Source organism: Vanacampus margaritifer, chromosome 18 (genome assembly GCF_051991255.1).
Source record: "Vanacampus margaritifer isolate UIUO_Vmar chromosome 18, RoL_Vmar_1.0, whole genome shotgun sequence".
NCBI lineage: Eukaryota > Metazoa > Chordata > Actinopteri > Syngnathiformes > Syngnathidae > Vanacampus > Vanacampus margaritifer.
In genome coordinates, this window is record NC_135449.1 from 15,217,324 (window position 1) to 15,244,553 (window position 27,230).

The window sequence follows — 27,230 nt, forward strand, 5'->3', positions numbered from 1 at the left end:
TAGGTAGCCAATTACTGTATTAGTCAAGAAATTTTATTATATAGTACAGTATGTTGATGTGAAGTTTCATAGAAGAAGAAAAAAACTATTTGTTGGGTCAATTTGACCCAGGATATGCTCAATGTTCCAAATGCATCCTGAGAAACATTGTTTGTTATAATATGTCAAAATGAACCATTTCTTACTGTCTGCTGGTGCCAAGTTTCATAGCGAAAAACTAATATTTGTTGTTGTTTTTTCAACTTGATTTTGATTTTAACTTCATTTTGACCCACAAAATAACATGAGAGTTAAAAATGAGTTTATTAGGTTAATCACCTAATGGAAAATATTGCAATGGAAAGATTCCTTGGCAATAGTTCAAAGACCTTGGCTGAGCTCCATCGGTATATACAGCATTCACACAAAGCCCCTCGGTGTCTTGTCTTTCACCAGTGTCACAATGACCCCAGTGTGGTCTGCCGCTGTGGCCGGTGGCTCGGCTTAAAAGCTGTCAGCAGCAAACTGGGCCCTTTATTCTCAGCTTGTCATTGATTATTTTCCTTTCGTGAGCGACACGTTGAGAGGTGTTGGGGCCAGATGGAGCTACAACACAAGAGATGTTTGACTTCTCAATGGTAGTAGTTTGTAGTTTTACCAGGAACCAATGTATAAAACACCATATTTGGTTAATCATCCAATCAGGGGTTGGACAAAACGCAGCATTAAATCTTAATTCATTCACTCCATTTTCACTGAAACAACCCCATTCGCCCCTGTCTGCTTTAGTGGATTTTGACTGATTTTGCAAGGCCCACAGAATATTGTGTTCTTTTGCTATAAAAACATGGAACCTACCAAAACAAAGATTAGAGTCTCTTCTTTCATCAGGAAGAAAACATATTTGTATCTGTTTCCGTTTTGCAGCAATTAGCATTAGCGAAGTTTCATCATTATTCACAAACCTGTTGAAAACACTGGGAAAAAGAGCTTGTTGCAACATGGCCCTGGTTGATCTCTTATACTCTGCTGTCACCTGCTGTTTTTTGTAATAACTATCATTGCTTTATCATTGCTCTTCATGTCAGAAGCTGTATCAAAGCCTTTTGTATGCTCTTGCATATAAAAACATAAAACATGTAAATACGTTTTTGAGAGTGAAGGACAAAGTATTAAAAAACGTATTTATAAATTTTGGGGTTTGAATGAGTTTTGAACAATACTGTGCTTTCAACGTTGCTGGAATTGTTTGGGCAAGGCTCTTTTCTGTTCTATCTTTACTCATTGCACAAAGCACCATCCATGTTATTATAGAAAATCAGCTTCTCAAAGGTTTGTATACACAAATAGTGGGTCCCTGGAGTGACATTATCAGCTAGGCTGGACGAAAACTTCTCACCACTTTCAAGGGACCGGACTAGGCTGTCTGGAACATTATCATGCCGAGGCACTATCACTCAGAAACACCCGCATCCCCCACAGTTGCAACGCCTTTGGATGCACAGATTAGCATTAGCTGACTGTTACTTTCTGATAAGCGGCACAGTTGTCCCTCTCTATGTTGTGGCCCAACTTTTGGGGGTTCATTGAATCACATGCATTTATTTTTTATTTTACTTATATCGCAGATTATTTGCATTATGACGGAATTTTGTGGAGAGTTTTTCCCCACACGGACTGTTACTGGCAAACTCATGTAGTGATAGGTGTGACCCAGGAGGAAAGAGTGTTAAAGACCAAGAAAGTCCAAAGTTTGGGCTGATTTCACACTTACAGTCAAAATAATAGCAGTGTGTTTAAAAAGGTCAAAATACTAAAGTAGTAGTCCAATAGTTTTTATTTTCATGCGTTGGGAACACTGCCGATCATATTCTAAATCAAAACATGAAGAAACAGTTGTCAATTTTTAATTGCTTTTAAGAAAAAAAAGAAAAAGAAAATTGTGCTGATAAAAAAATAGCGTCTGTATTTTTCTTTACAAATTTGAATATTTACATTATAAACAAAAATGTTCATGGATTTAGCATTCCTGTGACTCATTAAACTAAGATTTAGTTGTATAACCATAGTTTCAGAGAACTGCTTCAATTGGTGTTGCATGGAGTCGACCAACTTCTTGCACTTATTAACAGGTATCCCAGCCCTGGATGATTTGACAACAGTCCACAGTTCCTCTGCATTTATTGGTTTTGCCTCAGAAACAGCACTTTTGATATCGCCCCATAGGTTTTCTATCAGATTGAGCTGGCCACTCCATAACTGTAATTTTGTTGTTCTGGAACCAAGATGCTGCTCGTTTACTGGTATGTTTGGGGTCGTTATCTTGTTGAAACACCCATTTGAAGGGCATTTCTTCTTCAGCATAAGGTAACATGACCTCTTTTGATATATACAAACTGATTGATATATACAAACTGATCCACGATCCATGGTATGCGATAAATACGCCCGACACCATAGTAAGAACAACATCCCTATATCATGATGCTTCACTGTCTTCAGAGTGTACTGTGTCTTGAATTCAGTGCTTGGGGGTCGTCTGACCAACTGTCTGCGGCCTTGGACCCAAAAAGAACAATCTTACTTTCATCAGTCCACAAAATGTTTCTCCATTTCCATTTAGGCCAGTTAATGTGATTTTTGGCAAATTGCATCCTCTTCAGCAAGTCTTTTTTTTTCTAAAAGTGTGACTTTACGACAGCTTCTTGCTAATAGATTAGCTTCACACAGGCGTCTTCTAATTGTCACAGTACTTACAGGTAACTTCAGACCGTCTTTGATCTCCCTGTAGCTGATCATTGGTTGAGTGAGTCTTTGCCATTTGGGCTATTCTTCGATCTGTTCGAATGGTTGTTTTCCATTTTCTCCCACGTCTCTCTGGTTTTGCTTTCCATTTTAAAGCATTGGAGATCATTTTAGCAGAGCAGCCTATTATTTTCTGCAATTCTTGATATGTTTTCCTTTCTGCAATGCATTTTTTAATCCAAGTCCGCTGTTCTTCTGAACAATGTCTGGAGCAACCGATTTTTCTCAGGTTTTCTAAAAGAAATACATGTATGATTGACAGGTGCTGACTTCACCCTTAAATAAGGGCCACCTGATTCACACCTGTTTTTTTCACAGAATGAATGACCTCGTTAATTGAACTCCACACTTGCTTTTTTTTTTTTTAACACACCCCTTTCAATTAATTATCTAATTGCACAGACTCAGGACCATGCAACAATTTCGGGTCTGTTAGTTTTCTGTGACTCTGCTACACCTACTGGTAAATTGTTTGCCATGTGGAAATAGATTTTCTACCCAAAAAAGTGATTGATCTGGTCAATCATGTTAGACTGCTATTATTTTGAAGACAACTGTACTAAAAGAGACTAAATAGCATTCTCACAACTGTCTGAAGCGACACAACTCCATGTCTACGGTAAAGTAACCATCATTAGCTAATTTAATATAGTCTACAAGAGTAACAAAATACTGTAAACACAGAAACATTCTTAGACAACTTGCTGATTGCCTCAACTGACACCGTCACCGTCACTGAACACCAGAGTGGCAGACATTATGCAACTTTAGCCAATTAGCAGTGTGTAATTTGCCTAAACTAAATGCTTATTTATGCCACTGGCAGACAGTAGCACACAATCACATTTCATTGGGAGCATAAATTAAAATAAAATTAAAATAAAAACTTACCTTGGTGATGTAGTACACACACTGCTGGAAGGTAAGCATGATGACCTCCTCCAGGGCCGCCATTGTTTCTTCACTGGCTGAGCGCACACAGGACAGCTGCAACTCTAGCAGGTCTAAAAAAGAAGCAACAACTACACTGAACAAATATATAAAAGCAACACTTTTGTTTTTGCTGCAAATTTCATTGTCCATGATTTACTCTATGGGGTAGCAAGGACCTTTTAGATGAGAGAGGGAGGAAAACACATTTTTGCTGATTCTGCTGGTTTTGACCATGTAAACTTCCATCAATAATTTTACAGTGTTGAAAGAGTCATGTTAAGCGTGGGCAACGTGGGTGGTCTTTAATCTGCCTCAGGAGCTGAACTTAAGAACCAAAATTTTTATTTTTATTTTTTTTATTTACACCAAAGGCCAATTTCCCACGATTATTATTCACAAATCTGTCACGATGGAATGAGAGTGGATAAGGGATGGTGGTCCCAAATGCAGTCAAACAGGAATCAAGTGCAATGCGTGGTGCTTTTATTAACCATAGGGAGAAAGGTGAGTAGACTGGTCGCCATGACTGTAACGTGACAGGACGTGATTTGCCTTGCCTTGCCATGTAGTGGCTACGACTTGGCTGTGGCAAGGACGACTTGGTGATATTGATTCAGAATCAGAATAGATTTTTTTGTCCTTCAGTCTGATGGTGTAATGATAATTAAAAATAAATAAATAAATAAATGTATGGCTGTAATAACAATATCCAGAATGCAGAAATGTTAGCATTGATAAAATGATGATTATGCAAAAATCTTAAAATGTGACTGACCCAAATGATCCCCATCCTCTCCTTCTTTTCCATCTTCATTCTCTTCACTAGTTCTCCACTCCAAGATGACAGGCAGCTGATACTGGATGAACTGGAGCATCTCTAGGCTGTTTGACAGCCACACCACTAGGGGCAACAGTCTTGCAATTATGTCCTTATTGCTGAAAGGGCCCAGGACATCCAGGTATAAGATTTCATCAGAAGGAGTTGATAATGATTAAACAAATCTGTAGTATGGCGTAGGAATAAGGGCTTACACTTCCTTCTGAAACGCAGCAAGTTCCTTGGTTTGCTCCTGTATTGAAAATGATACAAGACAAACTATCATTATAATGATAAAAATAAATCCTGGTCAGTATTTATGACAGCAAATTCTTATGTGTGTGGTCCACACTGAGTTTGGGACAGTTACAGACCAAAAAGCTGGCACAGTTTTTGGAAACACAAGGAGCAACTGGTTGTGTTGAGTGTTTATACATCGTGTCATTCAGTACAAAAAGAATTGAAGCATTTGACTGGCTACTAAAAAACTGTTAGTTTAGCTTTAATTAATGACAATTTTCAGCAGTCTGGATGCTTTGTGGCACCACGCTGCCCCTCACAGGTCAGTCTGGGTACTCTGCCAGACATGTGGTTTGTGGGGAGGAGACTCACCATTGTCTGAAATATCGTTGTGTGTGTGGTGTGCAGCAAAATCCATCAATTTTGTCACTTGCTTTTGACTGAAAATGACTTCACAGTTGCTCAGGCCTCAGGTAACAACCAATCGTGGCTCACTGAGTGTGTTCATGTGACGATTCGCACCTGTTTTCTGAGTTTGGTCATGTCACATTCGCAAGCTGAACCATGATTGGTCGCCTGAGCCCTCAGGCACTGTGATGTGATTTTCATTTGACAGCAAGTGGCAAAATGGCCGCCTTCTGAGATGGATAAAAACATGTGGATTCCACAAACATACTATTAGTGAGAATTAACGTGTTTAGACTAGTGGGGATGCTTAGAACATACAGTATTATTGTAAAGAAATCCCTCTTTAAGTCTGTACAGCACTCTCACATAGATTTCGTGACATTTAATAATATGAATCAAAATAATTCACCACTACTCACCCAAACAGCGCTTTGAACTTCACTTGCAATAAGGAGCAAGAGCCTCCGCAGGTCTGACGTCCGAAAATATGACGCTGAATACTGAATGCACAGGCACAGCAGAAACGCAATGCTCGATGACGATCCATCTTTGATGCCACTGCCTCCAATTGCAACTATTTGCTTGATGATGCAATGCTCATCATCAGTTTGATAGTTCAAACTCAGGCAGTGACCTTGTGGTGATTTAAGAAATGGAGGGGATATCTTCTGGCGCTTTTTGGTGGCTGGGCTTGGCAGATCACGGCAGGTCTTGCAGAGTATGACATCTCTTGTCTGGCTTGTGTTATGCACAGATGGAGCGTAGGGAAACAACCAGGAGAGAGTGGACACGTTGGGCTCCGCAGTACTGTTTACTTCCTTTTTACAGAAAGAAACAGCACTGAATCATAAACGATATAGTGCCAAAATATGACGTGAATATTTGTTTACATCTATTACCTTGTGCATCAGGGGATCTTTAAATAAAAACAGGTAGCTTTGTCCCAGCCCAATGACATCACCAGGGCAAAGTTCTACTTTGTCTTTTAAGACATTTCCATTCCTTGTGACCACCGCTTCAGGAAAGGGGCACAGCATAGTTGGTCCGCCAGCACTATTGCGTTGAAAAATGCAATGTTTTGGAAAAATATCTTCAGCAAGGAGGACAATGTCTGCCTGTGATACATCTATGTTGTCATTTTGTCGTCCCAACACAATGCTTGGACTCATAAGTAGGTAGATGACAAAGTCCTACGGAGACAAACAGTACAAGATGAAAAAACACTGTGAAGAATTGATAATGTTGGAAATTGTAACTCAGGGAACTATTCATATTTTGGATTCACTATTATTAATTCCTTAAGTCAAACATGAAACTGTAATAAATAAATAAATAAAAGGAAACTCAATTGTCCATAGAATTTGTTAGTGTGATTCTTCTATATGTACACTGCGATTGACGGACGACCATTCCACGGTATAATAATGAAATATCAAAAAGGGAAGAATGGAAATATACAAATAGTTCCGACTGTAAAATTTGATTACTTAACTACATCATGATATTATCATCCATTAAGATATAAAAGGCTCAATACTTAACAGGTAGACACAGGAATTACGACCACTCCATGGATTAGATGGCAAAAATACACTTTTAATTCTCCTTCCTTGTTTCACATCCTCGATTTCTTTGTGAATGGGAGAAGCTGAAAACCAACTGCTACTCTCAAGAGACGCTAAAACAGAATTATAAATTAAAATGATAATATTAACTATATGTATATTTCTACCACTCTCATTACTCTTATTTTAGGTTGACTCTTAAATCTGCCCAAGAAACTGCCTATGAAAATTAGCTAAACTCATTTAACTTGGGCACATTTACACTGTAAAAATGTTGATTAATATGCATACATTCAATTCAATTTCTGTTCATCCATGTTTTATTATTGTTGTCATTAGGGTTACAGGTGGGCTGGAGATTATCCCAGTTGGCACTGCATAGCCACTCCCATCACATACCGGTAGCAGTGGTTTGCTCAATAGGTATTATAATTCCAGACTTGATCCAAACCTGAGTAGATAAACACTGTTTTATCCCCACAGTGAGTAACAAAGCCAACAAGCATGCGCCGGGATTATGTTTGACTTTGTGCTTTTGATGCCTACCTCCTCATACAATTCCGATGTAACATTATGAAATATGGCGCAAACAAACCCCTTAACCTTTATTCAGAGAACCAGGTCTCTAAAAGTTACCTTAAGCGGCCGTTGTGAATGTGTCCAGATATGTTGGCCTGCATGTGTAGGGCTGTTCAAACTCCTAGTAATCAGACAGGAAGCAGTGCCACAGTTGTGTTTTATAGCTTCCTGATCAGTCTTCTGACAGTTTTTCTTCTGACAGTTTCGTGTTAGTGTTTCTTTTCTCCTCAGAGAACATTGTTATACTGTTTTGTTTTCCAAAACGGGAAGGGTTTATGTCGTGAAGTAGAGACAATATTGTATGTTATTTTCCTGGTTGTTTTAATGTGACAACATGAAAAGTTGAAGTGGTTAAAACACAGATTTGTCTGGATTGTTGTTGAATCTGATTTATATATCACCATTTGCCACTAGTTGGCAGATAAACAGTTTTTCTCATAAATTTACATACTGCGAGGGCAGAGGTCTCATTTTCGGGCCCTTCAAGGCACCTGACTCAAATGAGCCGCTCATCAGCAAGCTCGGCAGAAGCTAGATAACAATCCTGGTTACTTGATTCAGGTATGTTGGAGGAATGAGACTTGGAAAACAGACTGGATAGGGGCTCTCAAGGACCGGATTTGGAGACCCCTGCTCTAGGGTACACAGTACATTATGTAGAGTAAATTTAACTCTATTTAGAGTTTGACCAAATACACTCAGTTTTAGAGTAATATTTACACTTGGAAAAGCGTAAAATAAAAAAATTGGAGAAAAATAAAAGTCACCGAAGGGTTGAGGAATTAACTCACGATCTTCAGCTTGGGAGACAGCTGGAATGTTCAGCTGGAATCTTCGTAACTCCAAGGCCAAAAACAATGTGTTTGGTCTCTTGGACATTAGTAAAGTCAGAATTTAGTCATCAGATTGTATTTTAGTTTTAATCCAATTTTAGTCTATGAAAATAAAGAGCAATTTCAGTCGAGTAAATTGACAATTTAGACATTGTTTTCCTTCAGCATACATTTCAACTTTTACACAGAAACTTTGTAAAATTTGTAACTGTAGTTACAAATTGCTGTGCAAGACACATTTAACACAACGGTGTCTTTATTAAACTTTGCTTCAATGAAACATGTTCAACTAACAATAACATATAGTCTTAAAACTTAGTTTTCACCGAAATAAAAAAAAAGTGCAAAATTGTCTGAGATAAATCTTACAGCTGCATAATGAATCTGAACATGTTTGAACATTAAATAAAGTTTCGTAGTGTTTTTTTTCTCCCACCTGTGTTTCATTTCATCTTCTGATTGAATTTTGGGAATTTTCATCACTGTGTTGTTGTTGTTTTAGTCATTGACGAAATTGCCAGTCAATTTTAGTTATCATCATCGTCTCAATGAATGGCTTGCATTTATATTATCATTTTATTTTCGTCTGAAATTTTTTTTTCGTGACGAAAAATATGAAAAAATATTCAGACGACAAAATTATCACTGAATAGGACCTTGAAAAAATATTTGCATATAAATCGCAATAGTAGGGGGCTGGGGATCGCAATTCGATAATTAAAAAAATAATAATTCAACCCTACTGTAGAGTCAAATACAGTTAGTACACGAGAATAATAACACAAAAAAAGTAAGTTTTAAAAATGTACTATCTAAAAATGTAGAGGCAGACATTGATGAAATATGATCTGAATAAAATTTTAAAAAAGCAAGACATTTACTTTGAAACAGCTAGGGGAAAAAATTCACACTGAAATTTCTTGTAATCTCTTCTCAAGTAATCTAAACTATAAATAATTCATTTTAGCTAAGCACTTGAGGGTTATTCATACATTTTCAAATCTCTGCGACTTCATTTGGCCTAAGTTGCGACTCGCCCATAAATGGACCAACCGTTCAGGAAACTCACAAAATTCCTTATGGCCACGACGTCCCTGCATACATACATGTATACAGTATATTCAACATTAGCTTTGAAATATTTTCAATTTCTTTTGCCATGAATTAGGTTGGTGTTTCCACCACTGCGTGTCAGGCTTGATTGCATTAGCTGTGCCAAACTAGTAAATTGCATGACATCATAACACACAAGCAAAAACGGAAATTTGCCAACAAGGTCCTGACACAACATCTGCTCACAGCCCCTCAGGGATGCACAGAATATATTGCATTATCCATTTTACGCACATGTGCAAATAGCTGAGTGGAGCATGAGTGTGTTATTGTATGTGATACCTGTACAAGGCTGTGGCCATGTAGTAGCAGCAGGTACGGACAGTCGTGAGGTGGGTGAATGGAGTACTGTGTGGTGTTATCGTCGCTACTTTCCGTCTCCTCCCTCTCAGACTCCTCTCCTTCCTGCTCACCTCTCAACCTGGGCGGACAGAGGGTCTCTGTTTTTGCCTGCGACCCACCATCCCCCTTAAAGGCAACTGCATGTTCAATGTCAGTGGCTTCTGGGCACTTGTGGGTCTCCGCTAAAGTTTCATTCAAGGACATGCTTTGATCCCGATTCTCTTTGGTCTCTGAATCGGCATCTATGAGGTCTATCTCACTTTTACTCCTCCAGAGTTTCTGGGTTCGACTCATTGTTCTCTCTATGAGGGTGGAGTTAACTCTGGAGCGACTCTTCTGCAGCTTACGGGCCTGAGCGTTGATCCCTATCATGGAAATGGATAAACAAATACAGGAATTAGCTTGAGCAACCTGTGCAAATAACCTGCTATATAAATACATTAGGGACCCAGCTAATGGGATGCAGTGATAAGGTAACACCTGTTTTTCCCCCCTGGTGTTTAATGCATGTGTGTGTGTGATCGTGTACGTGTCAATACCCAGATAGCCCACACACAGGAAGCAGACCTCGGTGGAAATAAAGGCAGAGCTCATGGAAACAGAAAGTGATCACCCACACTGATAGAAGGCTATCGCATGCTGTGCCAGTGGCAGAAGCAAAATGCCAAACAGGACGCACTCTTACACTGTAACCACAGCTGTGTCAACTCAAGCCAGTGTTTCCAGTAGAAATGATGTGGTGCTACTAATATCTCTGGAAAGATGGGGGTAGTTTTATATGGCATCATGCTTTTGTGCAAGTGCAGAATTTATTTCCAGGCAAAACCTTTGGAGTGTTTTTAAAACAGAGGGTGTTAAACATTTGTGCAGAATCAAATGCAAGACCAAATCAGAAAAAAAAGTAAAAAAAAAAAAGGACAAACATTATGGTCTTATTAACTCATTTGCTCCCCAAAACGTATAAATGTGTTATATTTTAAATATTACCATGGTCCCAAAAATGTATTTAGAATTTTTTAAATATGTTTTTAAATATGTTTTATTTTAAATATTAGCATGGTCCCAAAAACGTATATATATATATATGTTTTAAATGTTCTTGTTTTTTAATGCTAGAGCATACAGAAGACTTTGATGCAGCCTCTGAACTGAAGCGAATGCTTCAAGCAATGGTAGTCATAGCTGTTTCTTGCTATTGGACAAACAGGTGGCTGCCTAGGGCCCCCAAGCCACCCGGAGCCCCCCAAGCTCTATGTGTAGTCTTACCTGAGGACGGTAAAAATGTCCTGTCTTTATTTGTCTCTAATATTTGTTTATTACATGCCTTTTATGCTTAAAAAAATAAACTGTGATGATAAGCAGTGCCTGGTCTTTTTGTGTCATACAGTTAGTGACGTAGAGCCTCTACGTCATTAACTATGTAAGAATGATTGAAAGCTACCCATCTACCTTTCCCGTTAACGAGACTACTAAACAAAACAGATATTGTAATGGCATCAAAAAGAAGTTATCTCAGCGTCGCAAAGAAACGGAAGATAAAAAAACTCAATTTTATTTTATTTTTAGCAAGCTTGTTTATTTGTTTTGCTAGTCAGCTCGCTAGCCTCTGGCATTTATTTATAGATATTAACCTTCCCTTGGCCAGCCCCTAGTTTAACTAGTATAATATGTAAATTATTGTTAAAATGCTTAAAAGTGACAAATTTTTAATTGGGTACAAGCTTTAAAAAGACACTGTACATCACAATTTTTAATATAAAAACAGATTTTTAATATCCCGTATTACTGCAATATTACTGTAATAGTAAATAAATAAAAAAATAGATAAATTTTAAAAAAAATAGGAATATTTACTTATGGTCTATTTGCTTGATAACCTAAAGAGCTATTTAAGTTAGTTTGTTTTCCTTGTTGCACTTTAAAATGTTGTTTGTTTTATTGTGTTTTATTTAAATTAAACATTTGTCTAAACACTCAAAAGCTGTTTTATCTATTGATGTAAAATGATTGTCAACTTAAGATGTTTAATTTTGACTGTAGTCTGTTTTGCTCATAAAGTCTACTAGATTGTGGTATTTTAGGAGACCATCTAAAGCAGAGGTGGGCATCGAGGGCCGCAGTCCTGCAGGTTTTGCGTGTTGCCCTTCTCCAACACAGCTGATATATGATCAGCTCATCAGCAAGCTCTGCATAAGCCTGATAACGATCCTGTTGATTGGAATCAGCTTGTGTTGGAAGTGAGAAACCTACAAAACCTGCAGGACTCCGGCCCTCGAGGACCGAGATTGCCCACCTCTGATCTAAAGGGTTAGGAATCTCTTCATTGTAGTTTGGCAAACTAGGGGCCCCCAAACAGCATCTTGCCTGCCCCCATGAAGCTAGAAACGGCCCTGATTGTCGTTATTACAAAAGCCGCCAGCAGAGTATAAGAGATCAACCAGGGCCATGTTTTAAACAGATTTGTGAATAATGATGAAACTTAGCTATATTCTAATGCTAATTGCTGTGAGACGGAAACAGTTCGAAATATACCCTTTTCCTGATGAAAGAAGAGACTCTAATCTTTCTTTTGGTAGGTTCCATGTTTTTATAGCAATAGAACACAGTATTCTGTGGGCCTTGCGTAATCAGTCAAATTCCAGTAAAACAGCCAGGAGCGAAGCGGATTGCTTCAGTGAAAATGGCTGTGAGTGAAGGAGTTAAATGCACTTTAATGCAAGAGGTGTGGTTGTCTGGAAAAATGGAGCAAAACTTTGCAAGAACTCTAATATTAGATTTATTATGGACAGTGCTTTATTGAAAAGCCAAGACTATTGAGCATGCATACACAAGGAAATAATAAGCGGCAGCCTACCAGCAGTGATGGTGTCTTTTTCTTTGGACGTTTGCTCTTCCACCAGACTTTTCCGCTGGATTTCAAAGCGTCTCGCAAGGCCCTCCTTTGGTTTCCATAGCGACTGCAGGAGGAGCGGCTTCTCATTGTCGCCCACAACTCTGAATCCTTCGGTTTTCCACTGACGCTCGCCAAAGGAACCAATCGTGTCGCACAGAACATAAGAAATTGCTTCTTCTTTTCCAAGGCCATACCTGGATGGCATAGAAAGGAAAGAATTGGCATGGGGGAAAAATAATGCATAGCTGTTAAGTTAAGCGAAGAGTCTAATATATCCATAGATCTGATATATGAATCTGAACACACTGACTGTTTGTCTATATGTGTTCTGTGATGGTCTGATGAAAGCTGTACCATCATCGAGAAACTGGTTATTTTGTTGTGTTAAAAGTCCTAACCCAGCTGACTTTAGGGGTTTAAAACCCTTTGGACGAGTTCCCAGTCAATTCAGATTTTTCTATTAATTTAGGGATGGGCAACTTAAATGGTGGAGGCGGGCAAAATGTTTCAGCAATGCTACCATGGGGCTACAAACAACCTTGCACATCCTACCAAGACATATGACAAAATTTGACATATGGAGAAAATACGTGCTCTCAATATATTTTCATACTACATTTGTCAATGCATGTATAAAAAGATTGGGTTTGTGGCAAACAACAAAATAACCACATGCGGTGATTTTTTGTTTTTTTCTGGCCCAGTGTAAAGGGCTCTCTTGCATGAAAATTACCATTCAAAGACGGTACAAAACTGCTGAACAGCAAACCAACAGTAAGTGCAAGAGCTCACTTTGTGCATTTTTTTTCTAATAAAAATCGTCTTACTCAAAATTTTAATATTATTGAGGTCCTGTTTATCATTTGTGTCATTATAAATATGCAAAAAATATATATTAGGCCTATTCATATTGTAGTAAAGAGCAGTATAAGACCTGGTGCAAGTGCAACTAAGGCATGTTTGCCTTCTAGTGGTGAATGGTGATATTGTAACATAAAACTATACATAGTATTCACATGACGCCACCGACCCCCACCTATCAACCCAGCGCGCCTTTGGTGGGGCAAACAGCGAGACAACGCCAGCAAATGCTGAGGAGTGCTCGTGTTGCTTACTACAAGTTACTTTGATCCATTCATTTTGTTCATTCCAGATTTTCACAAACCTTCACAATGGTGCACACGTGTGCTGTTCACGGGTACAAAATATGGTGAACAAAGATGAAATGAAACTTCTAGATTGTATTCACAGGCCGTCATTTTCCCCACATTGTGTCCTTTTGTACACCAGTCCATGGAATGTTGAATGGGAACGACAAAGTGTCCGGAAGTGTGTTCTGACCATTTTGATTAAGGTAAGTGTCATTGTAAGATGGCAAAAATGCTTTTATCATAATGCAATCGTGATATGTGAGCCGCTAGCCAAGGCTATCTCTGGCTAAAAATAGATTTGTGGTCAAGATGTTATATTTTGAGGTCTCTCCATATACCCTCCTTAAGGTCTCTTATTCTTCTTTCCCAGTAGCCCAAAAGTTTAAATTGTTGTTAATGTGTATGAAAATAAGTGATGAATCAACAATGTTGCCAGCGCTAGTAGCTAGCGCCTTCGGGGAACTAGCTAACTTGGTTTAAAAATAACCAGAGATTCTTCACCTTAAATTCACAAATGATAAATGCACATAGCAACCAATAAAAGCCAAAAGTAAAGAAGACGCAAGAATGTCTGTGTTTTGAGAGCCAAGCCATTCTACCTTAGAGCATACATGGCCATGTCTTCAGGTCCGGGCAGTATCTGCAAATGTTTGTAATCCGATCGATTCCACTAACCAAATGTTTCAACGTGTACCGCTGCAAATAATGTTAAGTTAAATCTAGAAGCAAAGTTGACCCAACATGAGGGGCGGACTTGCGATCCCGTGACGTCAGTGAATGGTCTGTACACTATAGAGTGGAACACCGCTATTTGTGGGGGATTGGGACCAAATAGCAAAAATTTGCATAATTGATACCCGTAGAAATGCATTGGGGGGCAATTGTAAACCACCCAAATTATCCCCAAAAAACACTGCTAAACCTCTAAAAAGAGGCCACCCCGCAAAAAACAAAAACAAACAATACACACAAAACACAAAAATAAAGGGAAAAATAAAATAAAAACAAATATTGAATATATATATATATAAATGTTTGTTTTTAAAATGTGCTAACGATTCCGAACCATGAGTATTGGGACATTTTTATTTATTTTATTTTACCAAGGGACCACTTGGAGTGTGGTCAGCTGCATGTGGCTGCCAGTTGACCACACCTGAACTAATTATCTTATAAAAGGTTGAAGCATCACTGATTGTCACACAGACCTAAGCAGGGTGAAATTTGTTCTCCGCATTTGGCCCAACGGGAGCGGTGAGCAGCAGCAGTGCCGAGCTCTGGAATCATTTGGTGATCTAACACCCCAATTCCAACCCTTAATGCCATGGAGGCAATTGGTCCCATTTTTATAGTCTTTTGTATAATCCAGCCGGAGATCAAACCCAGGGTGGACACTCAACCGCTAGGCCACTGATAAAATTAACTTATAAACTAGCAGAGCCTGAGCTTGGATTCAAACAACTCGAACTGTGATGCATATCTGCGAACAATTTTTGTTGCTCTACCAAAAATCTTTTTTTTCCTGGTGTTCACATACGAATTAAGAATATTAAAATACTTCTTTAAAAAATACCTGTAGGCTGCAGTTGATAAAAGATTACGAATCCAAACATATCAGAAGTTTACCTGGGTCCTTGAGCATATTTTGTTCAATTTTTGAGGTTTCATTTTATTTTACCTAAACGTTTCTAACAGTTGCACTGCGAACATGCAAACGTTGCTGTACACGTTGAATTTCACTTGTGTTAATCATTCTGTTACATTTTTGGGGTCTGAAATCCAAGCAAAGACTAACAGACGTTTTCCCTCTACGGGGAAAATTTCTGCCAACACTGGCCGTCTTTCACACAAACTGTGGTTTGCGCTACACTTTCAGAGCTATTAAATTGACTATTTGGCACGTGTGCATACTGTGTGCACAACGCTGCAATTATAACGCAATGGACAGAACATCAAGTCTACTTTGTTTATTGAGCCGCTTATTAAGTATAAACACATGTGCATGCCTGACTGGTTTTATATACAAATTGTTTGTAGCAAAAAAGGAGGAAGTATGGACAAACAACACAAACATATGGCAAACAGACACTTGTCATGATAGCAAAGTCCCTCACCTTTCAAGGGCCTCTTTGACCAGCTCTTTTGCACTGGAATGTGTCGTGGCCAAGACACTCTTATAGTGAGCTCCTTTACAAATTTCACTTCCAAAGATCTTCAGTATTCCGGGAGCACTTAACTGATTTGACAGCTCCGAGGGGTCATCCACAATTTCTGCATCTGTCACAATCACTGAATGAACAAAACAACACAGAGAGAGAAAACATAATGCTGTCATGTTTATGTATGTATATTGGGTTTTCTTTTTCTACATTCAAGGAAGGAATGTACACATTTAGCTATTTAGTGTACTATTTTTTTAATTAAAGTTTTTTATTTGATAGATTATGAATACCATCATGATAGTATGTATTGGCTTTAGCTTTTAATCTACCACGGTAGTGAACATGGCAAACGCACATTCACACACACACACACACACACATTTAGTGTCACACAGTGGGGAGCTTCCCAGTGGCCAAGATGCTTTGCTCAAGTACGCAGGCAGCCTACAACCCACCCTTCACCCACCTCCTCTCCCCACAACCAAGGAAATTTAACCTGGGGCCCTTTTGGTTCAGGTCACATTCTTATCTGACATCTACTGCCCCAAATGAAAAACCCCTTTTTGGGAAGTATAGTATAATATGACGTTGTGCTCAAGACCACACGACCCTGGATCAAGATTTTCCCGAGGCCAGACCTCACAGAGATCAAGACAGGGCCAAGACTTTTGGGAATCGAGACCATGACCAAGACAAGCCAAGACCTTGACAAGACATCATTTCCTTAAAAATCCATTTAAAAAATCATGACAAGCTTGAACAGTTAAAAAGAATTTCCTCTTAGATTTTTATTTTCATTTAAATACATTTGACAGCCAAAAATACATTAGTTTTTATTTTATTTTTTTTGTGGGATGGAACACAGCCGACTCCTAGCCAATTGAAGTGGCTCTCCTCATTCTCTTTAAAGTGGAAGTCAACCCATAACAATTTCTTTACAATAATGCATGGTGTCAACAAAGTCTCTTTACATATAAAAATATTACAAAGGAGGTTGATGAGATATCTTAATGAGATTTGCTTTATTTTAATCAGTGTTTATTAAAGTTTTTATTCACATTAAAATTGTGTGTTTCAGCTACTGTGTTGATGGATGAGAAACTGATGTTTAGGCTATCCTACAGCGAACATGGCAAGAAATCGAGTACCGTCTTGATATGTTCCGTGCAAATAATGGTGCCCATATACAGCTTTATTAAATGAAGTTTAAAAAAACAACACTTTGATATACACTCATTAAAATAAAATTAATTTACTTAAAATATCTTAACAACTGATTTTGTAATTAATTGTTTTAATTTTAAAGAGACTTTATGGACACTGTATATTGTATGTGCCCTCATTAGTCTAAACATGGTATTCTGATTAATATTACATTTATGGAGTATGAGTTAAGCAGTAAAATCCATCCGTTTTCATCTATTTCAGGGAGCGGACATTTTGGCACTTGGTCAACCAAAAACGACATCTCAGTTGCTCAGGTAATGACCAATCATGCCTCACCTGATTTCTGAAGCTAAGCAGTTAATGGTTGTCACATGAGTATTGTGTAATGTAGTGTGGTGTACTTCCATGTTTCCAGTTAATATATATGAACTTACTAAATATAATCATTAAGCACGACCAGTTTGGAATGAATGTGGAATCAAATTATGACAGCATGAAAGTAAGAAAAATAAAGTCAACCAATCAAGTGAAAGTATGCTTCTTGTGAAAGAACTCAGTGTTTAAAGAAAGAAACATTACAACGTGCCAAAATAAAATAAATAAAAACCCTTTCATGCTTGTTCGACAGCGTTTCCATAATGTGAGTCAAAGTGTCCCTGCAATTCATGTGGGACTCACATGAGATAAATGAACAAACTGTAACAGCTGTTGGCACTCCATTTACCATGATGCAACATTCGATCCTTTCAAAGTATGCCCAAACGTCATGCCTCCCTTTTGTTCTGTGGATGTCTGTTGCAAATTTGTAGTCGCTAATCTCAGGATGAGATCGGGTCTCACGACTGGTTGTATTTTTTCCAACTTTGCAAAGCTTCTCAAGAAGGCATTGTTATGTCCCATGACTAAAAACGTGAAATGAGCTGGAAAAATTACTTACATTTGCACCTTTGGGCAATTTATTTGGGGACTTCAATTAACCTAACATGTATGATGTGTAGAGACTCAAACCCAGAACCTTAAAACTGTGAAGTAGTTGTTCTAACCATTGGACCACAATGCTAGCTGCTTTCAAATATCTCAAAACAAACTTTATTAACCGATGCACTAGCCAATACGTTAACAAAAGCCCCATGACATTAACATTGGAAGAAAATGAAAGGATTTACTGAGCGTGACGTACCACTTCCTTTCCCGATTTGGGTGGACATGGCCTGCATGGATAGTGAGCCAGAGGCGGCGCCGCGAAGGAAGACTCCTGAGAGGCGGTTGGTGTGGTGACGGATGCGGCTTTTGCAAGGCTGTCTGAAAGCCACAGCCTCGGCTGACCTGCCAGTGGATGAACTGCCAGTAGACGAACTTGACCTGAATAATCAAACGAGAAAAGGTGGACTGCTGAAAGGTCCTTGCAAAAGAATCCAGTTAAGTAAACAACAAAAATGATACAGAGCACACTGTGATATCAAGGGGGCAAGCAAAAAAAGATAAACAAAACATCGAATGTCAATAACTACTTACAAATAACTAATGTCTATAAATGAGTGTTAAGACGTACAGTACGAGCCTGTCTTCTCCTTCACCATTCCTCCCTCAGCTCTTGCTATACTTGAATGAAAAAATAAAGGGTTGTGCAGGACTGGGCAAGCCTGTAAGCTTCTTACCACAGTGGTTCAAAGGTTCTCTGCTCCTATACCAAAACTGCTTACATATAAAATAGCTCACATTTGCGGGATAAAAATGTCGATACAGAGATGAAGCATTCACATAAAGGTTTTGGACAACAATAAATGCTATTAGGGGTATCAATTGCCTAGTACCTGGCAATTCAATTCGTATCACGATTCATATGTCACGATTCGATTTGATACCAATTAATTTTGATACAAATCTATAAATTGATTATTGAGAATTTTTTTTGTTGTTGCTCAAATTTAGAAAATACTAATCAGTAAACTTGTACATGTACACCATAAGATTTGTATAAAAATGTATTTATTTATCTGAAAATTCATGCAGGCTTATAACTGAGCCACTGCATTTAACAAACAGGTTGCAGTCTGTTTCATGTTTGAACAGCACTGAAATAAAATATTAAGGCTTAATGTTCCATTAATATAACATTCTTCCATGCTTAATGTGTGAATCCTAACCCTAAGTAAGACGTTTTGTTGGATATTCCCATAAAAAATATATGTTTAAAAATCGATTTGGAAGTATTTCGAATCGATTCGAGAATTGTGCGCTGTAATATCACGATATATTGCCGAATCGATCTTTTCTAACACCCCTAAATGCTATACAGTGGTCCCTCACTATTTTATGATTGACTCTATTGCAGATTTTTATTTGGGTCCATTTATGCTGCTATTTTTGTCCTTTTTTGTAATATTTGAATAAATAAAAACTTTCATTCATTCAACACAATACAACCTTTTTAAACAAAATATAGAATCATTGGTAAATTAAGAAATGTGTACATGATAAGTTTAAAAAATGTTGAAATTTTTCATCTTTTAATTCTTCTTACAAGTCAGATGAACAGACCAGTTAGTAAGGCCAGTGCGTGACCTTAGTGAACATGTGTGTGTGTGTGTGTGTGTGTGTGTGTGCGTGTGTGTGTGTGTGTGTGTGTGTGCGTGTGTTTCTAAACTAGAATAAAGTGCAATTGCACATCCACTACAGTAGGTGGTGGTGTTGCTCTCATTGTCAGAGAGTACAGAAGGAGTAATAGCTCTTCTGCAGAAGAGTACTGACAACAGTTTTATAGACAACTTGTAATATTTATTACAATGTATGTGTCACTTGAAATATATATGGGAATATAAAAGTTTAAAAAATAACAGGACAGAAGCATTAAATTGGAATTGGACACAAAATAATTGAAAAGCACTGGTGTAAACACACCCAAATGTTCACTAAAAATATATATAGGAATGTAAAAGTGAAACAAATCTAACAGGACAGAATTAGACACTTGGACCTGGATTGGCTGGCAACCAGCTCAGGGTGTATCCCACCTACTGCCCAAAGCAAGCTGGGATAGGCTCCAGCACCCCCGCCACCCTTGTGAGGAATAAGGGGTTACAAAAATGGATGGGCACTTGGAAAGGCAGTATGAAGCAAAAGATGTCACAGCGCTGCCAGAAACATTTATGTAGATCATTTTGATATAATCTCCCATGATGTCAATGAACATAATTGTAATATTCTGTGACTGTGATTGGCGATGGTTGTTATGTCGTCAAAGATGAAAGGCCAAAGGAACATTTTAGAGGAAAGACCAAAAGGAACTTTGTCTTAAGTTACGTGTAGGGAATGCCTGCATGAGTTGTAGCTGATGTTCGTTTGAAAGTGCATTCCGTTACACTTCATGGTAAGCGACTGAAGTGCATAACGATGTGTCATCCTTGACCACATATGAGTGTGAGGGCAGTACAATAGGGCATGACAGCCAGGATTGCAATTTCATGCTGTGATGTCCATTCATCCATTTTAGCACTTGTCCTTAACAGTGACATGCAGTGAGGGTCAGCAAAGCCTTTCCTGCTGGGTAATCTGCTGAACTCGGCAGCGCTGACCTACTTTTACAAATTACATGAAATAATTTATTTGCAATTGCAACAACCCAGCTTCCAGAAATGAGTGTGTGTTACTTTGTTGTCTTTCTTTTTTGTCCAATCAGAATGTCCCCTGTCCTATGTCCATGTCAATGTATTATCTAAAACCCTGTTGAAGGCCCAGAAAAAATGTTTTGGGGGAAATTTTGTCTGGGTATTTTTTAGATTTGCATATTTGATTAAATTAAGCCCTAATGAACAACAGCCCCAGTACTATATAAAAAATAAATAAATATATAAATAAATAATAACTTACCGAAGGGATCCATCACTGGACTTTCTTGCTTGCCTTCCAAGGCGTCTTTTCAGAGAAGATGTAGAAGATGTAGATAAACCTCTCTGTGCAAGAGAGTGTAATTCCTCAGCGTTTCTTTGACTCATCTCTGATAAAGGTAAAATATCCCGATTCGTTTGAAAATCAGCGTGGGTTGCATAATGTCCTTTGAGAGCTCAGCTTCATTCCTGAGATGTTTCACGCGAGACGAGCGACACAACGGCGCTCATCTACTGCCTCTCTGCAGATGTTTCTTCGCTCTCATCCAGCTGTTGGAGCAGGCGAATTGTGTTCCCTGTTGTGTCCAAACTCTTCCGCTCTGAAAGCTTTAAAGTGAATTACATAGTTAAAAGAATGTGCAATCTGTCAACAAAATGTAGTTGAGATATGCTTTTAACTACTAACGAACCTGCTGTCCAGATGTGCGTCCACGGCGCAACTCTTTGGGGATGCTAAGTGAGCACATAACACGCACACATACACATAACACACACACGCCCATCCAAAAAAAAAAAAAAAGTTCAAAATAAGACAATCCTCTAGAGTGGGCGGGCCACAGTTTCAGTTCAGCTTGCTTATGGCTGCGTGAACATTTTTATTTAGCTACGTAGCGTGGAAAACACTTCATGCCGAGATGTTATAGGTTCTAAAGAGTGAGGCTCGAAAATAATTGGGAAGAGTACAGTAAATAATTATAAGCGGAGGCAACACCTGCAGAAACATGAAGGAAAAATCAATGTACTGCATTGCGAAATATAAGACATAATAAAATAACACTTTTTTAAATTCAATAAGCAAGCTAAAATATAGTGCTAAAGCGCTACATTTAGTGAAGTACAAAAAACAGTATACGTGTAGCTTACATAACAGTAAAATACAATACAGTAATGCAAAATCTATAGCATTTGCAATGTACAGTAGCCTACAGTATTTATTATTGCGTTTATGTCGCCATCTAGTGGACATTTGCAGGACATACCATTGTAAGACAATTTGTACACATCCCCCAGTCACGTCATTATGTTTTTGAAGGGCGAAAAACAAATCTGGATTTATTTTAATATCACTTTAAGCAAACATTTTTTTGTCTGGCCAGCATGGTGGAATATTGGTGAGCAAGTCTGCCTCACCAGTTGAGACATCCCGGGTTCTCTGAGATTGTCTATAGCGACCAGTCCAAGGTGTGTGACAGCCTCCAGATCCTCCATGATCCTCCAGGACAAGAACCCATCGCGTCATTGTGGTAGAAGGTGACCTTGATTTCATCTGGCCAAATAATTTGATTTTAGAACAAAGATGTTTTTGTTTTTTGGTCAATATTTTCTGACGAAGTCTAACATGTCTTCCTTATTCTTGAGTGCAGTTTGAACATTGTTTTAAACCAATTAGTGTGTAAACTTTTCCTCTGAGGGTCGCATACAAAAAAATAGGAGGATGTCAGTTAATTGGATTATTATTATTATTTAACATTTGTGCAATTTTATGTTGTTTATAAATTGTATTTTTTTGTGTGTTTTTTTTTAAACTGCATCACAGCTTTTTGAGGTGGTAAGCAAATTTCGGGGTGGTTAGCAGTCCTGCAGTGACCCACTTATGCTGATATCCAAAATGACAACCAAAACAAGAGAAATCTGAAGTTAGTTAGTTAGTTAGGATCATTAATTGGACCTTGACAAGGAGCAGAAAGTGGAGGAAACACATTTTCCTTATTAACTATATTCACCTTAATTCAGACATATTTTGTAACTTTTTTTAAACTAATTAATTGTCAGTTTCTTTGTGCCTTTGCGTATCGTTAACATAGCCCCTGCAGTTTTTTCGACACCTATACTTTTTACACTCCACTTAAAGAAAAAAAAGAATGTGGGCCATGACAAATGTTATTTTGAGTACCGGTATATGTTGCGGGTCACCAATAAATGGAGAGTGGGTCGCAAATGGCCGTAGTTTGGACACAACACTCTTTATTTTTCTTCATGAAAATATCACTTGATTGTCTACTTTACATGTTTTGACTGCCCGAACTTCTCCAGAATATTCTAGCCGGATGTTTGTGAAACCCTTCTAGATAGTATGGAAATATTAATTTCAATGACATCATGATTCTTTGATTTTAAATCCATTGTGGTGATTTATAAAGGCATATTGTAGTCCTTAACTAAATAGTTTTTCAATGATAAGATTCTAATCTTAGTTATGTAGATTTTATTAAACATACTGCTCTGAATTGACTTTGTGAATCTAATAACAGTCGGAGTAAATCCTCTCATGGCCTGCACGAGAAGATATATAGCTTTATTGGGCCTAACTTGCCTAACAGGACACCACTGATGCATGGGATGTTGTCACAGGTTCTGCAGTATAAACAAAAAAGACTTCACAGTGAAATATCAAGCTTTTCAGTTTCTTTGCTTCATGTTTGTGTAGCTAAAATGAATAAAAATCCACAAACTCATCTCCCATTGATGAAAGGTCAGCTCTTGTTCTGAAGTTGTAAGGTAGTAAAAAGGCTTAACATGAGATAATCAAATCCCCTGTTGGACAAGGAAAAGTGACACTCGCCAGAAATACCTGCAGACAAAACAAGGTTATGGTGCATTGTTTTTGTAAACATTTTAAAAAGTCAATTTCGCACATTTTGACTTGTTTCGCCGCCAATCGAGGCAGCCCCTCTCATTCCCTTTAAATGCTGATAATTTTTTCTGCATGATTGTGCTTCATGGACTGGGTGTGGTTATGTAAATTAGCCCTATAAATGATGGGCAGAAGTACAGAACAGCTCACCCACTAACACATTTCCAGAAACTGTCAGATAAAATTAATTTCACACTTGATGAATTGGCAATCACTTCAGACGCAACACTTTGTATGAACTTTTTCTGGGCCTATCAAATGTTTGTTTTTTTTGTCTTCCCAAAACTGATTTGATACAACTGCCACAACTCAAAGATTACTCAGAGTAGCTCAGTGTTTTATCTTGTGCCGATATAACCCTTCATTTCGAGGCGGATATAGCAGCAGCCAAAACAGTGCTTCGTGGCAACCACTACTGTTGAGTTTTCTTTGTGCAGTCCTTCAAAAGGAAAGTGTAGTAATGTACTGCAAGATTTTTCTCGGGCTGAAATTTAGAATGTCAAATTCAATGAGTGCCTTTGAAAGATTAAAGTGGTCATGTTTGAAACAAGCAAGTGTTTTTGTGGGTCGTGGGGCGGGGGGGGGGGGGGGGGGCGGTGTTATCTGCAAATCTGTCTGGTCACTGCATAAATGGGGCGTGATTGCTGGTTTTTCAGGTTTGGAAACTTGTAGAAGTTCATTAGATGCAATGCCTCATGCTCCTGTGTTTGCAAATGTTTAGTGGAGAATGGATTTAAAGCAGTGTTCCATCAAAAAGCAAGGTCATTTACCAATATGTTTACAATAGTTGACTCGTTTATTCCTATAGGTCAAGGGTTAGCAACCTTTTCTGTCAAAAGAGTCATTTTAGGCCAAATAAATAACCAAAAATATGTCTGGAGCCGCAAAACATTTGAACATTGTGATGAAGGAAACAGTGTGTTAGTGTTAGTCGAATGTACTGAAGGCTCAAGAGCTAATTAGAGTTGCACCATAACAGAAAAATATGCAGCATTAATTTATTAATAAATCATACATTTTCTTGTACCTTTTGTCTTCCGTTTTTTTAATTTATTTTTTTAATTTTCATAATTCATTTTTGATACATTTTTAGACTTTCTGTTAACTTTCTGACATTTTTGGCCATTTTATGGACATATGGTAATTTTCTGTCTCTCTTCTTCCTTTTTGGACATTTTATGGCTATTTGGTCTTTTTTATTTTTTAATTTTTGGGATTTCTTCTTTTGTTTTTGGACATTTTAAGGTTACTTTTTAAATGTTTTCTTTTATGCCTTTTTTTTAAATTCAATTCTCTGACATTTTTGGTAATCTCATGCATATTTTATGGTAATTGTCTGCTTTTCCTCTTCCTCATTGGACATTTTATGGTCACTTTTTGGACATTTGTAGGCATTTTTTTTTAAAGGTTTTCAATCTACTTTCTGTCTCTCTTTTTCTGACAACTTAAAAATTTGGACTCTGACATTGTTTGAATATTTAAATGTTTTATTTAATCATTAATTCATTTAAAGAATATTTTATGTGAAAATATTTATTTAAAAAAAGTAAATTTCCACCCAAAAAATTAAGATCCACAGATAGTCAAAGGAGAGAGACATTATCTTTTTTAAATCAGGGTTGAATCATACTTTGAGAACAAATTATTTTTCTTTCCGTCATACTTTGAGAACAAATTATTTTTCTTTCCGTTTGATGACTGAAAAAGCTTGGGAAGGCAGGTACAAAGTCCTGACACTCAAAAGTTTAAACCGATGATTGTCATTGGCACGGGAGGGGGAACCACAAGACTCCTCCTCCCATTCAGATGTGACGGTCACATTCTACAAAGTTAGTTTTGGTACAAGCCTCTGTTAGCCATGCAAAAAATATTAATGTCAAATGAGTTTAAGCTAGCCTTGGGCACTCTTGAGCCCCAGTTCTATTTATCTGGAAATACTTTTTTCTGTCTGTCTGTAGCTGTGAATGAGGTGTCTTGTGGCACATTGTATTAAATTCACGGTAAAAGCTGGGGCTTGGCCAGGCAAGGGTCACCCTACCAATGGCCTCGCCACCTGTAGCCTTTGGGTTTATATCCACAATGATGTAAAGAAAACACTATCATCACAATCGGCCACTATGCTGATATAGTAGTAAAAATACATACTGTATAAATGACATTTTTAGGTCTTAAATATAAATCAATCAAATAAAAAACAGTTTGGTTGTAACTGAGCATACCTTCTTGTGCTGTTGTAAACTGTTGATCTTCTGTTTTGATAGTTTTCTATCACGTGATTGGTATTTGCTTGTTGACAAAATGGTGGTCAAGACTAGGAGGATAAACAAAGCTTCAAACTAAAAGACTATGAAACCAATTTGTGTTTGTTTTACTTAACAATAACTAGTTAATAAAGCCTACGTACGTTTAAAAATAAATAAATAAATTTACAATCTAGTTAGATGTGCTGACTGCTGAGAGCTAAAACGTTTATAGAGACACTTTGTATGAAATGGGAAAGACACAATACAATGACAAAGTAGCATCATAAACAAAACAAAATCTCAGTACATTGAAATTGTCCACTGACATTGAGAAATAGTCAAATGAGAATAAAGCACAAAATTTAATTTATATAATCTTTGTAATTATTCAATTGCATTGGAAGCATTAAAGTTTAGCAGCTCTAAATCAATAGTACGATTGAATAAGAACATGACATTGTGACTTGATGTTAAAGTTCATCAGTTGGAAATGACATTGTGCTAGTTAAATCAGAATACGCAACACTGTAGCATTGTCATATCTTGTTTTGCTGTAGGGCCAAGATTGTTTCAATATCATGCAAATGTTGCTCAAGTGACAGCAAGCACCCTGACTCACAAAAGTACTCAAATTGACTTGTCTTTTAGTTGTGATAATTCCAATTTTGAGCAATTCCCAGCCGAATCCGTATACGAAAGAGGAAGTTGCTGGCAAATACTTGGGCTAGCAGCAGGACATCTCTTTGTAACAAGGAGCAGATGCCAGCTCAATTAAGAAAAGCTGCCCTTGTTAAGATTTGGTTCTCTCCATAGAAGGGGGAAAGTTAACTTGAAAAAATAGTACAGTAAATGTTTGAACACTTACTGAAGGCCACATTTGCCAACTTTCTGCCTTAATTCCAAAGTGGAGCCACTAAATTTTGACCTTTGTTTCTCCTAAGAGTCCCACCTATATTGTTGGAACGAAAACAGCACATGTTAATTCACCATTACTTGGTGTTGGCTATCAATGAAATTTCTCTATTCGCACACTTACAAGTTAACACTTCCAAATATGAGATATCGGTCTCCAACATGGCTGCCGCTGCCGTGTCCAGAGCACGGACTATGAATGGACTGATTGGCTCAGGCCTCGCAGGTGAAGCCAGAGGGCAGCCATTTTATTGTTTCCAGTGTTACTCTTACTGGTTTTATGCCAGGACCTCTGTAAGAATGCTCCAAAATATTTGCCAAAAATCAGCAAAAGCACATTTTCTCATTCTGATTTCTGTAGTAGATAGCAATGGTATGCAACTAACTACTACAGCTCCAATATTTATCATATCTTTCATTATGGACAATTGAGGACTTTTAAGAGACACAAATATTCCAAAATAATCACCAAAAATCAACCAAAAGACATTTTGTCATTCTTATTGCTGTAGTAGATAGCACTGGTATGCAACTAACTACTACAGCTCCAAGGATACTATTACTGG

General features: G+C 37.8%; 1 protein-coding gene and 1 long non-coding RNA gene across 5 annotated transcripts in view; one reads left to right on the forward strand and one right to left on the reverse strand.

Moving 5' to 3' along the window:
- The window catches only part of radil2b (Ras association and DIL domains 2b), a 39,485-nt gene extending 18,023 nt beyond the window's left edge, over positions 1–21,462 (reverse strand). For 2 of the 4 annotated variants that reach the window (XM_077551253.1, XM_077551254.1), the window contains exons 1-11: positions 21,285–21,460; positions 20,858–21,201; positions 18,168–18,349; positions 15,773–15,947; positions 12,469–12,701; positions 9,555–9,979; positions 6,082–6,372; positions 5,602–6,000; positions 4,750–4,787; positions 4,493–4,653; positions 3,676–3,788 (exon numbers count right to left, since the gene is read on the reverse strand). In XM_077551253.1, the coding sequence (XP_077407379.1) occupies positions 3,676–3,788; positions 4,493–4,653; positions 4,750–4,787; positions 5,602–6,000; positions 6,082–6,372; positions 9,555–9,979; positions 12,469–12,701; positions 15,773–15,947; positions 18,168–18,349; positions 20,858–20,982 (2,142 nt within the window). In that variant the 5' untranslated portion in view covers positions 20,983–21,201; positions 21,285–21,460. Of the gene's footprint in view, positions 1–3,675; positions 3,789–4,492; positions 4,654–4,749; positions 4,788–5,601; positions 6,001–6,081; positions 6,373–9,554; positions 9,980–12,468; positions 12,702–15,772; positions 15,948–18,167; positions 18,350–20,857; positions 21,202–21,284 lie in introns of all 4 variants that reach the window. The other 2 variants (XM_077551252.1, XM_077551255.1) reach the window with 2 other exon arrangements.
- LOC144038634 (uncharacterized) lies at positions 3,220–6,731 on the forward strand. Its single transcript, XR_013289258.1, has 3 exons — positions 3,220–3,403; positions 4,544–4,676; positions 5,937–6,731. It is a non-coding gene; the product is annotated as an uncharacterized LOC144038634 (long non-coding RNA).
- Positions 21,463–27,230: the final 5,768 nt, after the last annotated feature.